The 18490-nt window shown below is 34.1% G+C and overlaps 1 protein-coding gene across 2 annotated transcripts in view; it reads right to left on the reverse strand.

The window, feature by feature from the left end:
* Window positions 1-18490, reverse strand: part of LOC150091211 (hemocytin-like) — a 1750539-nt gene that overhangs the window by 464515 nt on the left and 1267534 nt on the right. For both annotated transcript variants that reach the window (XM_090374755.1, XM_090374750.1), the window contains one exon: window positions 11619-11717. In XM_090374755.1, coding sequence (XP_090230881.1) covers window positions 11619-11717 — 99 coding nt within the window. The remainder of the gene's footprint in view (window positions 1-11618; window positions 11718-18490) is intronic.

The following is an 18490-nucleotide window of genomic DNA, read 5'->3' on the forward strand; positions in this document are numbered from 1 at the left end:
CCACTGAAAATAAATAACAGTAGTCTCCTCTACTAGAGAAGTATTATTTATTTGAAGTAAGGCAATACCAGCTACCTCGTGAAGGCACCCACAATATGAGATAAAATTAAAATGATGCCTTTACACTACATATAGTTCAAATTTATGGGTAAACTATGGTGTATCTACACCGATATTATATAGTTAATTATCTAAACCCATAAGCAATTACGCCTTGGGCATTTTGTCTTCTAATAAAGTGAAAATGTATACTGTGATTGCATAATGTTTAATTAAATAATGGCATTAGAGATCATAAAGAGGAAGATTTTATGATAGAAATGATTGAAACACCCTGTACACACATATATATATATATTTAGGGTGTTCCAAAAACGATGGTCAATAATTTAAAGGTGAAAAGTACAAAATAAAATAAGCTAAAATGTCCCAGTGAACATCGGGCTGCAAATGAACCGTTTTCGAGATAATGCACGTTTTCTGTTAATGCACGAGATAATTTTAGGGTTGCTCGTAATTCAATTACGAGCAACCCTAAAATAAATTTGCAACGGAGAAAAAAAAAATTTGATTTTTTTTTCTTCTTTGCTGTAACCTCTTTCCATGTTGAATATCCTTCGACAAGTACTAGTATGTCTGCTATGTCTCGGAGCATTGAGAAAGGGGGAAAGAGGGAGAATGAGCATAACCTAACCTAAATGAAGAAGTCAGTGGTGGATCCCAACTAGAAATGTGCAATATCTCGAAAACGATTTACTTAAGGGCCGATGTTTACTAAGCTTTTTTTGCATACTATAGTCTGTACAGTTCGCCTTTAAATTACTGACCATCATTTTTGAAACACCCTGTATATATATATATATATGTACCCTCCTTTTTATTTTTATTAAGTAATACTTATTTTCCAACATTATTTAAATATAATTATATACATATATGTATATATATATATATATATATATATATATATATATATATATATATATATATATATATATATATATAAATGGGTATTCAGGTAACCCCTTAAAGGTAATGTTTAAAGAGTTACATATGAAAAGAGGTGCTGTATATAGTTGATGGAAATGGTTTCAGTGAATGCAAGATTAATAAATAAACAAATCAGGTATGAAAAATGCACTTAAAAGCGCAAAGCAGCATTAAAGGATGCAAGAGTATATATAAGTTGTATTAATATTAAATTAAGTATGCATAAATTGATGTGAAAGTTACACAAGGTGCCAATAACTATAAGGGTGAGGAAAGTAGAAAAATAAGAGCAATAGATTTGTGGAAGGTGCAAGAATGTTAATATCCTACAGGTTATGATGAATTAAGTAAATTATGGGCTGAATTGCCAAGCCAATTTAAACCAACTGTAAAATAAAATTAGTACAACAAACTAATAAAATGAAAATAAAAATAAAATGAAAATGGTACAGCTGTCATCATATATGGGGGAATATTGTTGTTATTTGGTTTTTAGGAGCATTAGCAACTAAGGCCATATTGCTCCGGGATATGCGGTGGTCATTCCCTGACCTTTCCGCGTCCTTCGTATTTGGTGGTGACGGGCTCGAACCCCGGTCTAATCAAGAAGCGTGTGCTACGCACTGCTGCTCCTTCCCGCCTGGCTACGGAGGCGCCATGGGGGAATAACATTTTAAATAGCTGAAATAAATATTGATACATGATCAGGTATTTTATCAGGGGATTACACTTGACCATGTATCAGGAACTGCATTTCTATACTTGTATTAGAAAGTGCTAATTTCATTTTCATTGCTTTTTTGGCCTTTCATTTTTCATCTACTACTATGGACAAGTATAGAAACACAGTTCTTGATACATGGTCAAGTGTAGTCCCCTGATGAAATACCTGATCATCAGAGGTGTACTGCTAAAAAAAATAGTACCGGAATGCTTGTTCTCCAGAAGACTATATGATAATGCCACATCGACTGTACAGTAACTGAATCAGACTTCAGAGTCATGGTTCATAGAACAACCAGTTCTGGTGTTCAGCTCATGGAGAATCAAAATGCAGTGTTTGCACGCATCACAGTATATCTCATTCATTGGATCTCTTTATCTAACACATTGTACTTTAGTAAGAAACGTTCAAGTTGCATTGTGAAATTTATATTTTTGTTTTTAAATAAATTTTTTTAAAAGAAATCTATTAATTTTAAAGATTACTATTAATATATATTTTTAGTAGCAATGGGTAAAATAGATATTTCTCCCTTCCCTTTGATTATGCCATTGTTTCACAATATTAGGTGTATAAAGTTAATGATTTTCAATTATGACATTTAGAAAAAAGTACTGGAATGTTGTTCCAGTGCGTTCTGGCCCGAATACACCACTGCTGATCATGTATCAATATTTATTTCAGTTGATATCAGATCAAGCATTTTTGCATTACCCATATTAGACCATTTACTTAAAATGCTCTTCTCTCATATCTGATGACAGCTATGCCATTTTTATTTTATTTGCATTTTATTAGTATTTTGTTATACTAATTTTACTTTAATTGAAGCCAATTTAAAGTTCTCCCACTTTAAACTGGCTTCACAATTTGGCCCATAATTTACTTAATTCATCAAAACCATTAGGATATTAACATTCTTTCACCTTTCACAAATCTACTACTACTCTTCTTTTTCTACTTTCCTCACCCTTATAGTTACTGGCACTTTGTAACTTTCCCATCCATTTATGCATACTTAATTTAATATTAATACAACTCATATACAGTAAAATTTTGTTAATGCAAACTTAGTTTATACAAAGTACTCGTTTATATGAAGTACATACCATTCCCCTGCAAAAGGATAGGCTTTTCTATGTAAATATATTCGTTTATTACAAAATTTGGTAAATGTGTATTACAAAGTTTGTTTTCACCCGGTGGGACATAAATATTGTTATTTTGTATGTTTAATACAAATCTTAGCACAGATGTCTGATTATTGCCTCTGGCCACCCGGTTCCCTGCTTTCCAAAGGATGGCACTGACTTGTTAGAAATTATTATTGTGTAAACAAAACCAGTTTATGGTAGCTACAACATAAGTGCATTCTGAAAAACATCATGTTAAATTAACAAAAGAATAAAAACAGTTTTTCTAAGTTGTTTACATACACTCCCTCGCTCTCCACGGGATTAATGTCAGCTGCAATTGTTACACCAGTTCAAAGAATCTTTTGCTACAGTATACTGTAATCTATTTTTTTGTTTCATTTTATCTGAGCTGATGTCTTTTTCAGAACTTGTGTCTTTAATTAATTTAAAGTTTGTTTATATTCAATCTCATCTAGTAGTGTTATGGTTACAAAAAGTAAACACGGAATTGAGCTTGAAAATTAAACTGAAAATTATACAAGAGGCTGATATAATTGAATTTAGCAAAATGGACATTGCAAAGGAATACAACATCCCTTTACCTACTTCATCTACAATACTGAAAAACCGAAAAAAAAAAAAAAAAAAAACTTGGACTGTGTGACACTGGAGCGGCGAAAAAAAACAAACAGAAAATGAATTCCTGGTTCAAAACACGAGGAGTTTGAAACAAAATGTTTCAAGTGGTACCAATAAATGCATGCATATAATTTGCCAATATCAGGTCCAATTTTGCAAGAAAAGGCAAATTATCTGGTTCAGCAACATGGAATTAGCAACTTCAAATGCAGCAGTGTCTGGCTCCAAAGATTTAAAGACAGGAATAACTTTGTTTCACAAAATGTTTGCGACGAGTCTGGATTGGTCGACAAGGAAAAGGCTACACACTGGTTGTGTTCTGTATAGTCCATTCTTGAAAAATATGAGGCAAAGGATATTTTTAATCTTGATGAGACAGGATTATTTTATAATTTGCTGTTTGAGGAGAGTCTTGTCTGGTGGAAAATTTAGTAAACAAAGACTCATATTCTGTTATGCTGCAATTCAAATGGCAATACAAAACTATACCCACTGGTGATCAGTAAGTTTTCCAAGCCAAGATGTTTTAAAGAAGTTAACCAACTTCCCTGTGATTATGTGGCCAATAGAAGTGCTTGGTTAGCAAAAGTGGAGAGAAGAATGGCTTCAGAAAAAAGGAACATTTTTAAGATTCTAGATCATTGTACAATTCTGCCCAGACACTTAAGTTGACAAATATATGGCTGTTGTTTTTAACCTCCCATTACAATCTGTCCATAGCTGAGTGGTCAAGAGAAGTAGTGCAGTAGCATACGCTCTTTGAGTAGACCGGGGATCAAGTCCCTGACTGCTAAATATGGTCGATCTGCCAACCTGCACTGGACCAGCATGGCAGATTATGGTCCATTTTCCTCAACATGAATTGTTGAGGAGGCTTCCATCCTACAGTGAGTGATAATGCCTGTAGTTTACCTTTTTTTTTTTACCACCAGTTTTATGCAGTCACTGGATCAAGGCATTATTTATAACCACAATGGAGCATATAGAGCTCGCCTGATAAGGTACGCGATCCTCAACATAGGAGGGAGGGAATAATTTGCAGCTAAATTGGAATATCTTGAATGCTATCCATAACCTTGTTATTGCTTGGGACAGTATTGCATCAAGTGTAATAATCAACTGCTTCAGAAAGAGTGGCTTTGGAGAGAACATCATCGAAAAACATGGTCCAGCAGATAAATGTGACAGCAACATTGAGGAATGGGGGAATTTGAAGGAGCTATAGATTTTGTTGGTGAATTTGAAGAGTTTGTGAAGGTACATATAGTTTCTACCACAGCAATGCAACAACAGAAGAGCTGCTAAGCATCAAGCACAATGATATTTTTGTTACCAGCAAAAGTGAAGTAGCACACACACACTATCATCTAAAAAAGATGCCCAAAATGCATTGAGCATAATAGAGAATGTGTTGCCGTGCAGTAATGTTGATAAAGAAACAACTATTGCATTTTACTATTGCAATGTCTGTGCTGTAGTTAAAAATGCATATGGGACAAAGACTGCACAAACAACAGATAAATTAATCTAATTCTTTAAATTAGATTAATTTATCTAAAAGTTAATGGATTTGATGTCTCTTGATGTCCAATTATTTGCAATCTAATTTGATTGCAAATAATTGGCATCAATACAATTGAAAAAGTTATATTTTTTATTACTTTTGTCTTGTTTTTATGATCTTACAGATCATAAAATAACTCTGAAATAACTACTAACATAAAAAAAATTAAACATAAACAGATAGCAAACAGCATAATTTTCACTGACTCGCTTAGCTCTGTCAATGCCTTGTAGAATGCCAATATCAAAACACACCCAGTTTTTCAACAGGTCCAATATTCAGTATCAAAGATGTTACAAAGAAATCACAAGATCAGATTCTGCTGGATCCCAAGCCACACAGGAATAAATGGAAATGAAAGAACAAAGTGGGAAGAGAAGCTGCTACCTCTGACTATGCATTTTGATCAATACCATATACTGGTTACAAGTCCTTAATCCACCAAAGCAGTTCAAAACAATGGCAACAACACTGGCAAGCTCAACTAACAACAAACTTCATGTAATTAAACAAACACTTCGACCATGGACTACTAATTTGGCTTGGTAATTTGGCATTTTGTTTTGAAACATATTAAAGAACACAAGTATCTTACAATTAGTAGCACCAGAAATATATATTTTGTGGCATGCAAAGAAGTTCAGTTGGTAACTCTGGGCTAGTTATTATTTTTTATTGTTATCATTATTTTATATATCAAAAATCAACAGTTAACATGGGCTCATTATTTTTGAGAGGAACTTCTGTTCCAGCAGCACTACATGTTTAAATTCTACAACTGTAGGGGATGTTGTTGTTTGAGAGTTATTGGCACAAGAGCAGCTTAGGCTATAATGTACCTAGTCTAGGTTAGAGAGTTTATATTTCAATGTTTTTAATTTTTCTTGATGTTGTGAAGGAAGCCAAGATTTTGCTTTATAATTATGTAGCCTTTTTGTAAATGTTATACTATTAATTTTTATGTTTTGGTAGTATCTGATTATCTTAAGGAAAAAGAAAAAATCGTTAATATTTGTCCGGTTATCTAAAATTGTTTTAAGCATTAGGTTGTTTTGTGCATTCATTATTGTTTGAAAAGCTCTTATAAGTTCTCTATTAAATTTTGGACAGCTCACCATGAAGTGTTGTACAGTGAGGGAACTTGACAATTTTGGCATTGAGGAGAGTCTTCACCTCTGAGTAGGTAAGAATGAGTTATATGTGCTCGATTCGCAATCGAGCAAGGATCACTTTTTCGTGTCTGTTGGATCAGCAGCTAGTAGTCCATGGTCGAAGTGTTTGTTTAGTTACACGAAGTTTGTTGTTGTTAGTTTGAGTTTGGGTATCAACAGGTTTTGGTATATGTTCGGTTATGGAGTTTATTTTGATAGCAAAGAAGGTAGTGCTAAGCACGGACCCCTGAGACATGCCTTCTTCTTGGGTGCACACTTTTGAAAGAGCATTCTGCAACCTAACTTGAAAAGTCCTGTGTCATAAGAAATTCTGAATATATTTAGGAAAATGTCCACGTAATCCAAGGTGATATAGGTTTTGAATAATTCCATAATGCCATGCTGTATTGTAAGCTTTTTCTATATCGAAACAGATAATTACGTGGTGCTCTTTTTGGATAAAGGCATTCCATACACTGTTTTCTAATTTGATAAGTAAATTTAGTGCTGAATGATTTTTCCTGAAACCATGCTGTGCTGGATCGAGAAGGTTATTTCTGTTCAAAAACCATGTTAGATTTTCTCCATAACTTTTCCTAGGAAATTTGTTAGAGCTATTGGATGGTAGTTGCATGGGTCAGAGAGAGAGAGATCTTTCCACGGTTGTGGGAAAGCAAGAATTATTGCATGGTGCCAACTGTCTGGAAATTGGTTTCCTAGGAAGATTCTGTTATACAGTTCTAGTAATGCCATTTGGGATTGGTTATCGAGTTGTTTTAACATTTGGTCTGGTCCTGCAGCACTATGCTTTGTGATAGAGCATGTTTCAATTCATGGAATGTAAAAGGTAGGTTGAAGTCTTCATTTCTTGTGGAAAAATTCAGTTTATGTCTTTCTATTCTTGCCTTGTACATTTCAAAACTGGGAGTATATGAGGTGGTCGCTGATATTTTGGCAAAGGTTTTGCCCAGTGCATTGATTATTTCTGATGGCTCTGCAGTGACTTGTCCATTCCAGTTTAGGATCGGAGTTGGAGTAAACTGGTATCTGCCATTCATTTTGTTAATTTTATTCCAGACAGTTTTAGATGGCGTGGAACTTGTTAATGTAGATGCAAATTTTATCCAGGATGCTTACCTACTGGCTCGCCTAATATCTCTGGCTCTTGCCTGTGCCTTCTTGAATAATATGAGGTTCTGTATAGTTGGATATTTTCAAAAAGTATTCTAGGTTTTGTTTGTTTTGCTCTTTTTTATCCTGCGCACATTCTTCATTCCACCAGCCTCCTTTGTACAGGTCACTTTCTATAATTTTGCTTTACACACCGAATTATACCTCAATCAAGGGGTTACAGGTGACTTATACAATGTCCAGAGAGGAACACTACTTTTACATACTGCAGATATGAGGTGTCTTAGGGGTGGGTGGGTGGGTGGGCTGCATGTTGATGTACGAAGAGTAAAACTGTTCTCTTCTTTGATCCCATTTTGGTATCTAATGCTCACAGAAAAGATTTAAAAATGAGTGATGTCATACATGCTTTAGAATTTGAGTGATGCGAGCAAGGAAAGGTATGCACATTGCAGAATAACAGAGTGGCAAGATTTTTCATGCTCAATTTATCCCCAACACACTTCTCACCTTTGAAATGCAGTGTTTTATAGGGTAAAAGGTGGGAAAAACAGGCCCATCTCATTTGCACTGAAAAGATTTTCAAGGCAGTATTCTTCAAGGATGGCTGGCAAATTACTTTCTATATATCCATTGTCTCTACACACATACTAGCACCTTCACCATGCAGATAACAGTACAGATGAATTTTTCTATCCAGCCATTCAATGTTTTAAAATATTTAACCTCATCTTTTGGGCAAAATTGGCTGCATGCTTTTGACTGAACCATGCGTCTGTCCACTGGTATTTCTGGCAGAAGAGGAAGTGTTGTCTTCAGCAACACTTCCTCAGGCTCTAGATGTTGTCCGTCAAGGACATGTTTTCTCTTGCCACTTATTCTGTCTTTGAATGTGATTTAAATTTTCTCTTATATAAACAATATCATATTGAGTGTAGTGAAGAGATATTAGCATCCACACAATATCCATATCTTTGATCCCACTGCACAGTTAAATAGGAAGGACAACATCTTCTTCATGCACTTGACAAAGATCACACAGACCATAAGGAATGATTCAATCATTCTTGCAACTGGCTTAGAACCATAAGAAATGATTCGGTAAACTGGCTTGGGAATCACAGGTCATGGTCTCTTCCTTCAGTGCATGCATTTGAAAAGGAATGTCTTAGCATTCCAGTCTTATTGCTAGCGATTGCCTGGTAAGTGGTAAGAGTGATGGCCAGCTGCTCAGCATCTGCTGGTGCTGGTACGACTGCCAAGAATCTCTGCTTACAGGCTTGATGGCATATTAAAGGAGGCGGCAAAGCAACTAAGCAAACCCTTAGCCATAATTATGAGAGCATCCTTGGATTCAGGGGAGGGTCCCACGGACTGGAGATGTGCAAATGTATCCCCAATTCACAAAGGGGGATCAAAGGGTGACACGAGTAATTACAGGCCAGTTAGTTTAACTTCTGTTCCGGGTAAAATAATGGAGTCACTTGTTAAAGATGCATTGCAGGATCATCTAGACAAGACTGCAGCAATAATTCAGACACAGCATGGGTTTGTTAAGGGAAAGTCTTGTCTGACAAATTTGATAGGATATTATGATGTGGTTACAAAGGAACTGGATGCAAAAAATAATTTTGATATCATATATTTGGATTTCAGGAAAGCTTTTGACACTGTTGTGCATGGAAGACTATTGTACAAATTGGAGCAGAATGGTATTAAGGGTAAGTTACTACAATGGATAAAAGGATGGTTAAGTGCGAGAAGACAGAGGGTGGTAATCAATGGGTGCTGCTCTTCTTGGACTAATGTTATTAGTGGAGTCCCACAGGGTTCAGTGTTAGGTCCACTGTTGTTTTGTATATTTATCAATGATACTGATGAAGGTATATCAGGCTTAATGTCGAAGTTTGCAGATGATACAAAGGTTGGCAGGGTTGTTAATGACAGTAATGGCAGTGTGCTACTGCAACAGGATCTAAATAATTTGGGCAGATGGGTTAAGAAGTGGCAACTGAAGTTTAACCTTAACAAATGCAAAGTACTGCATATAGGTAGAAGTAACCCCAAGAAACGTACCAACTGTGTGGTACTACACTTAAGGTGGTAGAAAATGAAAAAGACCTGCGAGTAATTGTGCAGGCAGATATGAAGTTCTCTGAGCAATGCAGACAGGCTGCCAGGGCAGGTCATGGGGTTTTGTCAATGATATATAGGAATTTTGCTAGCAGGGAAAAGGAGGTGATTATCCCTCTGTATAAGGCAATGGTTAGGCCACGCCTTGAGTACTGTGTACAGGTCTGGAGGCCTCATTTTAGGAAGGATGTAGATTTACTTGAGCGTGTACAGAGAAGGGCAACAAGATTGGTGAGGGGAATGAAGGGATCCTCTTACCAAGAGAGGCTTAAGTTCTGCAAATTGCAGTGGCTGGAGACTAGGCACCTGCGCGGTGATCTGATTGAGGTATATAAGGCCTTGAATGGGTTGAGCATGCTGAATTCTGATGGGATCCTTCCACTTGTTCAGATTACGAACCTAAGGGGGTATAAATTCAAATTAAGAAAAGACAGATGTACAATAGATGTGCGGAAATTTGCCTTTAGCCAGAGGGTGGTTAATTGCTGGAACAAACTTCCATCTGTCGTTGTGGAAGTTGATAGGTTGAATAAATTTAAGGAGGAACTGGACAGGCATTTGGAGGGAATGGTGTGATTTTTTTTTTTTGGCTGATGCTGCATAAGCTCATACATTTGCTTTCTTGCATCACATGCCACCACTACTACTACTGCTACTATTTCCAAGAATCTCCCCTCATAGGCTTGTTGGCACAACTGGGAATCTTTGTTAGAAGACATTATTAACCTATAGGGAAATATGGTTGGTTAAAACAAAACCCATACATATAGGAAATTTAAACTGGAATCATAAACATGGTAAATGAGATCTTTATACATATATTTAATAGGAATGGGACCAACCTTCTGAAAACCATAGTACCACATGGGAAAACAAGTTAAGCTCAATCATTACCTTTAGATAATTCTGGTGATCTCTGTCAGATACCACTGGCAAGGCTATTGCTGTGATATGCCACCTAAGGCAAGACAAAAAAATTCTGCCATTTTGCTATCATATACTTGTGGAAAGAAAAATGTAGCAGTTTTCTTTCTTTCTTTTTTTTTTTTTGTTTGTTTCGACTTGATGCTTTTTTTTTCCCGACTTGATGCTTTTTTATTTTTATTTTTTAAATTAAAAATAGTCACCACAATGGGAATAGCTCAGAATCACTTTGATTACTGTCATCTATAGTAATTGAAAATGGCCTATTTTTCAGAGGCATCATTACACCTTCTTTCCTTGCTTGTGCAATTTAATAACAATGGCTGTTGTTTTATTCTTCTGCAACCATATTTTTTTGCTATTTCCCTATCAGGAAAAATATATTTCTGACCAATGTGCCTGCATGATCAGCACAACTCAGAGAAAAATGCAAATAAACAATTGGCACATATGAAATGCAACATCTTGCATTTCTTTTTATGCACTGCATGATGTCGTCAACATTTATTTGTTAACAAATGTCTAATTACATCATGTTTCCTGCCACTTAAAATTGAAAAATCACATCTACATATGGTACACAAGACAAACATGTTACTGTTTCAGATTTTCATCATATTTCTTTGGCATCTTATTGGAAGACATCATTAATTAGCTTTGTACTACAGAAGTATTACGAAATGACTATATATAACAGTGAATGATGCTATTATATCCTAGCACACTTGACAGCCAATTTATTAATGAACCTAAGCATAAATTCAGCTTTTTTTCCTGAAAAAATCCAATTTTAATGTAGTTTATTATGATAATAAAATTTTAATGTACATGATTATGATAATAAAATTTTAATGTACATGATTATGATAATAAAATTTTAATGTACATGATTATGATAATAAAATTTTAATGTACATGATTATGATAATAAAAAAAAAACATGGAGAAAAACTGAATTTTTGCAAAATACACTTTGTCACCAATTATGTTGCAATGGAAAGAAGGAGAAAGGTCAAATTAAATAAAAAGGATGGTTTCTCTGTTGTACATCCAGAGAGTTGACAGCTATGCTAACAGTTGGCAGCTATCTTATTTTCCAAAAATTATGATCACAGAATTTAGGAATAGTGATTTTAATTCAGAATGAAGGTAATAGATATTTTGCCATAAATTTTTAATCAGTATATCAAATTATTGAGTTATGAAATGCATAAAAAACACCTTACCTCCATACATGAGGGACAAACGATTGGCTGACAGATAGAATGTCCCTGTAGTCGGCATTCACAAATTTGACAACTTGAGGTTTCAAGTATGTCACCGGGCTAAGGGTGAGGGGAAGGGGATGAGGATCACAAAATATAGTAAAATTCATTGAAACATAGTTGCAAAATAAGATTTAAGATATAAAAATATTTTTGTCAAACAATTCTTTTTATATTATAAGTAATAAAGTAAGAAGAAAACATTTGTACTTATTCAGAAAATCACAATAATCAGTAAATAATAAATAATATTTAACTTCCTAAGCATACTTTAATTATACTCTTTATTGCTGATTTAATGGATGCAAATATCAATTACGAATGCATAATGTTAGTTTCAGTTTCTTTGTTGATTACAAAGATGTGAAACCTTATCTGTCTAAAATGTCAAGTGATCCATGCTACAACAGAAATTAGCATTAGCTGAGGCATATAATGCAAGAAAGCAAGCGCATCCACGAAAAAAAAAAAAAAAAAAACCTTTCCATTTCACCCATCCGGTCACTCCAAATGTTTGCCTAGTTCAGCCTTAAATTTATTTAAGCTATCAACTTCCACAACAGATGAAAGTCTGTTCCAGCAATCAACTACCCACTAGCTAAAGGCAAACTTCCACACATCTATTCTACAATTGTCTTTCCTAAGTTGTAGAATAGATGTGTGGAAGTTCGCCTTAGTGTTCTTATATAAATAAATGTTCAGTTTATACACTTGCATGACCTCAAGAGCTTATAATAAGCATTTTGCCAAAAATATTATCATTAACTGTACTTAAGAGCAAACTCAAACAGGTGTAATACTCCATTCCTGCATTTGATCACTCAGCTACATCATACTTAATTTTTCATGATTGTGGATTTTCATTAAACAAAAGTTTGTATATTTTATTACAAAAGAGTGACTGGGATGGGATTATGGGACTTAGATGGGATTATTTGCCAATCCCATCTAATAATACTATTAAACACAATATTTTATTCAGATAAAGTAAGACCTTAAGACCTTTTGAATGTATTTTTCTTTCTCTTCACTTATTAAAATTACTTCAAAAAATGATGCATTTTCACTAATCTACACATTTCAAAATGAAATAAATTATATATTACCTTTATATGTCATAATTTAAATATAAATTATGGCATATAAAGCATTTCATTATTACAAAAATATTACTATTAATTATAATATTAATATAATAACAATATAATATTAATTATTAAAATATTAAATCATTAAAATTAATATTAAATTATTAAATAAAAATATTTCATTATTTCATAAAATAATAAAATATTTCAAACCTCACACCCATTATTATTTTATATTAAACTCCAGCTGGTGTGCTAAATACATGAAACCATTAGGTGTGGTGCCTTTTGTATTGTTCACTTGTTCACTTTTTTAATAGAATTTTAATTTCCAATTTTATCAGCACAAATGAGAAAAATTCATTTTTTTCCATTGGAAACATATTTTTAATTATTTTTAAATATACCTCCCTTGCATAATAAATGCATAAATACAGGTAGTTCTTGACTTTACGAGTTAATTCGTTCCATGCTTGTAAAGCGAAAACTCATAAAGCGGGAATTAATTTCCCATAGACATAATGTTAAAAATAGGGGATACGTTCTCAACAATGAAATTAATTAGTTAATTAGTTCATGTTTAAACAATGAACAATGATTGATTTATCAAAAGAAATAAAAATGTAGCCTGTAAAATCAAGCAAATTATAATAATAGAGAAATTATTTACGACTTACAAATGTTAAAGAATGTTTATTCTTCATCATCACCATCGACTAAATGCACACTCATTGATCACTCATTATTGGCTCGGCATTTGTTGGTTTGTTGCACAATGAGTCGTCTTCTTCAGAAATGTTTCAAGAGGCGTTTGTTTCCAAGATAGTCTTCTCTTTTAATTATAAATTTCATGATTGAATGCATAAGCATTTTTTAACAGCACAAACAAATTGCAACTAACACGATTCGCATGGAGTTACAAGTTTACGAAGCTTAAAGAAAAAACGAACGAAGAGAAGATTCTGAAAATTTATTTATGTTTTTTATATGATTGAAGATTGATTGAAGTAAAGGGGAAACACATTTCAACATAATAACGTAAAAAACTACACAATTCCAGCTATTGGAATTTTTGGAAATGCAAAAAGATCACGTTTACCCGTTTATAATTTCTTGCAGTAATAGAAAAGCCCAATAAACCAGAAAGTGCAAATTGTTTTTATTGTTTTATGGTCATGACCTCCAGAAATGTGCTTTAGAAAAATATCACAAAGGCGTTTAAAATTGATTCTTATAATGGAACATATGATAACGATGAAAGTTTAGTGCATTTAATGATTTTAATTGATAACTAATACAATTTACAAATCACTCTTATGACCTTAAGGCCTTAAGGTCACGCTCGTGACCTTAAAAATAACATTTTAGAGAGATAAATAGCTTAGTTATACAGCGAAAATTTTAACTTCCGAGATTTTGAAACGAATTACCAAAAAAGCAATGTGTTATTGGGTTCACATTGCGATATTTTAATGATACAATGGTGTCTCTGGAACTGATTAATATCGTAAAGTGGGGTACAGTGTATTATATAGTTATGTACATGGTTTGAAATGCAGTATTTATGAATGTTTAACGTTCATATTTTGCAATTAATGTTCATATTTTCGATTTTGTTGATGCTTAATACTTGGGGGGGAAAAAAACTTGTAAATCCGGGAACTCGTAAAGTGAGAACTGCCTGTACCTGCCTTACACGTGCTTTTTATAAAATGTTTTGTTTTTTTTTTAATGCCTGCATTTTGGCATTATCTTCACTGTCAGTGAGTGAAACTTGAAAGAAACAACATAGGGTTTCATAAAAAACTTACTGCTAATGTAAACAATGTCTGATGCTTGCAAAAGTTTCCATTCACTTGCTTCCAATCAAAAATTGTGCTAGCACACTTCTTTTACTGAATATTACAGACACTGCTAATTTAAAATTCTTCTTTAGTGCATTTGTTAATTATATGCAAGAATTAGCTTCAGAAACCTAACAAAAACTTTTATTTTATTCTTTTAATGGCCAAACTTCTTTAACACAAGAATTAATGATACAGTTTAAAAGCCAAACTAATAATGAAGGAATACTAAAATTCACACTGATGTCACTTTAACAGATATTTTTATTTCTAAATTTAGCAATTTAGTGGATGGAATTCACCAAAGTGACCACTACTGGGTTAAAAGCTGCACTTACGTGATAGCAGGAAAGAAATTACAAATTTCACTTTGCATTCAAAATTTTTATTTTCCTGAAGACTGCCAACATTTGTTGGCTTTAAACTGTTAAGTTATTAGCAACTCTCTAGGTGACATCTGTTACAGTGGGGGAGGTCATGCCATGCTATAACTTATTCTGACCAGCTAGGCTATATTATAATATAAATAGTGCAAACTGCAAAGTGTCACAATACTATGCTACCTCCATTCTTCTTATTATTCTTCTGTTTAATACTGTTAGCATTGTCTTTGCTATATACAATACCAAATTTAACTTTTATTTTTCACAACACGGTTTTTCCTTTTCATTCATATTATTTATGGTGATGGCCATATATATATATGGCAAACCCATTTGTTCATATTTATCATACATTAACCTACATAATTCTGTCATCCTATTTCTGCTGCTCACTGGACTCACATAACTGCTTTATATATTCCACCTACCTCCCTCTTATTTCCTCTGATTATTTTAACATCTTTATTTCTCCCTATTTTTTTTCTCTATAACAACTGCACATATTCCTAACTCACTCAAACTATAAATCATATTTTCTTAATCTTTCTAATTCCCTACAAAATTTATCCCACCACTCCTCTCTTGCTTTATCTGTTACTCACTAAAGCCTATTTTTAATCACTCATATCTCCCCTACCATTGTCAGTATTAGTATTTTACCCATTTCCTTATTCTTAGGTTTACTTATATCCTGATTTCTTAGGTCTTACCTATATCCTATTTAGATATTTTCTTTATGTCATCTAATAAATTTATCCATTTACCATGTACTTTGCTTATCCATTCAATCAACCCTTTCCACCTACCACCCTCTTAATGATATCATCATCTTATTTTCTTAATGCTCCATCTTCTACCTTTCTTTGCTCTTGTTATCCTTTTCAACTTTAATTCCACATCCATTATCACAATATTATGATCAGAATATGTCTGGTCCTGGGTATGCATGCAAGTTCTTTACTCTATTTCTGTGTCTGTTCCATATCAAGATACAGTCAAGCTGAAATCTACTTCTGTCTCAAGACATTTTCCATGTATAACTCCTTCTTTTATGCTGTCTAAACCAAGTATTTGTTAGCATTAGACCATTCTGCTTAAAAAACTCCAATAACCTTTCTTCTCTCTGATTCCAACTTTCCAGCGTACATTGTCCTACATAATTTCCTTCTCCAATCATGGCATTATAATCACCCACCCACAATTACTAAAATCTATCTGCCTGGTCTCTCTCTCAATTACATTTCCTAGTAGCTCATAAATATTAGCAACCCTCCTTAATCTCCTCTTCCTCATGGTCTTATGTTGCATACATACTTGTACTTCAGATACCTGCTTTTGGTGCCACCTTAATTCTTACAACTATAAATCTAACATTAATATACAGCCACTGTCCGACTTACGGAAATTTGACTTTACGAAAGTTTTTGCCAGCCGATGCAAACTTAAAAAAATTGTGGAAATGTATTTTGCATCCCGTAGGAATAAATGAAAATATCGTAATATGGACCCAATAATACATTGTTTTTTTTTGGTAATTCATTCCAAGACCACGGAAGGTGAAATTTTTGCTGTATAACTAAGCTATTTATCTCTCTAAAAGGTCATTTTTATAATGGAAATTGCACTACACTTTCATCGTTATCATATGTTTTGTTATAAGGATAAATTTTGAATGCTTTTGTGATATTTTTCTAAAACACATTTCTGGAAGTTACTACCATAAAACAATAAAAACAATCTGCACTTTCTGGTTTATTGGGCTTTTCTGTTAGCGCAATCTATTATAAACGGGTAGTAAACTCAATCTTATTGCATTGGCGATAATACCGATAACTGGAATTGTGTGGGTTTTTACGTTAAGGTATTACGGTGAAATGAGTTCTCCTTCGCTGAAATCTTCAATCATATAAAAACAAATAAATTTTCAGAATCTTCTCTTCATTCCTATTTACTTATTACAATGGTGAAGGGAAAGGGAACAATGGAAAATGCATGTGGTTACAGTGCTAGGAAACCAAACAAAATTGATTTAGAAATGAAGATGAAAATGATTAAGAAGTACGAAGCAGGACAAAGTTTGTCATCTATTGCAATGAATTAGGTCTCGCTGCTTCAACAGCGAATACTATTTTAAGGGACAGTGCACATATAAAAAAACATGTTAAAGGATCAATGCATTTAAGATAAACAGTGATCAGGTGCTATATCGAAGATGGAAAAGCTATTAATATTATGGATGGAAAATCAGATTCAGAAACAAGTGCCCCTGAGTCCAATGACCATTCAAGCAAAAGCAAGAAGTATTTATGAAGATATTAAGGATAAGTATAGTGAACCCCAGGTGAAGTTCATGGCAAGCAACGTGTGGTTTAATAGGTTAAAGCATCGTGCTAGTTTCCAAAACATTAAAGTATGCGGTGATATCCCCAGTGCCGATTCTGTAGCTGCAGAGAAATTTTGTGAAGTGTTGGAAAAAACCCCTTCTAAATCTCCACAGCCCTCAACTTCCACAGTGACATGCTTATCAGCTGGAGAGTTAATTCTGGCAACAATGCTTGAAAGATAAAACTTGCTGATGTTATGCCTGTCTCCGCTCTCTTTATGTAATTTTATAATTTTGAAATTTTATACACTTTTGTAATTTTTCCTGCGCATGAGATAAAAAAATTGAATAAATAATTCTCTTTACATGTTCGTCAAACATTTCCTTTTTCGCTTCAATCAAATTTGTGAGTGCTGCATAAGCATTCAGGAAAATTCTGACTTACATAGAGTTCCGCGGAACACAGCCCTTACGTAAGTCGGGGAATGGCTGTATTCCATCTCTTCAATATATTCAGATACCTGTTTATCCAAAACAACTCCTACTCCATTTATATTCTCATTATTTGTAGCCTTACCCCATTTAACCCAGGGGGGGTTACATCTGGTTAGTATGAGCTTGGCACACACACACACAGGGTCCTGAGCTGGATATCATCATTCTTCTCTTTCTTGGTGATTCCCTTCTACTTCTATCTCTCTCTCTCTCAGGGTAACTCAGAATTTTTTTTTGGCTGGTGCAGCATAAGCCTCAGGCTTCCTTGCACCATTTGGCTAATAATAATAATAATCTTCAATTTATTCTTCCATTTTGTCTCACAAACCTCACAACATATTTATTTTATTCATTCCACTTCTCATTTCAATTACTCCAATTTGCCTATACATTATGGAGCAAGCCTACAAGATGCCGCAACATGTACATGGCCTACATCGATTATCGCAAGGCCTTCAACTCCGTGTCTCACAGCTGGCTAATAGATTGTTTGTTGTTTGTTATTTGGTTTTTAGGAGCATTAGCAACTAAGGCCATATTGCTCCAGGATATGCGGGGGTCATTCCCTGACCTTTCCGCATCCTCCATATTTGGTGGTGACGGGCTTGAATCCCGGTCTAATCAATAAGCGTGCACTACGCACTGTTGCTCCTTCCCACCTGGCTACGGAGGCGCCCCTGGCTAACAGAGGCACTGAACA

The sequence above is a fragment of the Mastigoproctus giganteus genome, chromosome 1, assembly GCF_048544385.1.
Source record: "Mastigoproctus giganteus isolate SK-2022 chromosome 1, ASM4854438v1, whole genome shotgun sequence".
In the NCBI taxonomy this organism is placed as follows: Eukaryota; Metazoa; Arthropoda; class Arachnida; order Uropygi; family Thelyphonidae; genus Mastigoproctus; species Mastigoproctus giganteus.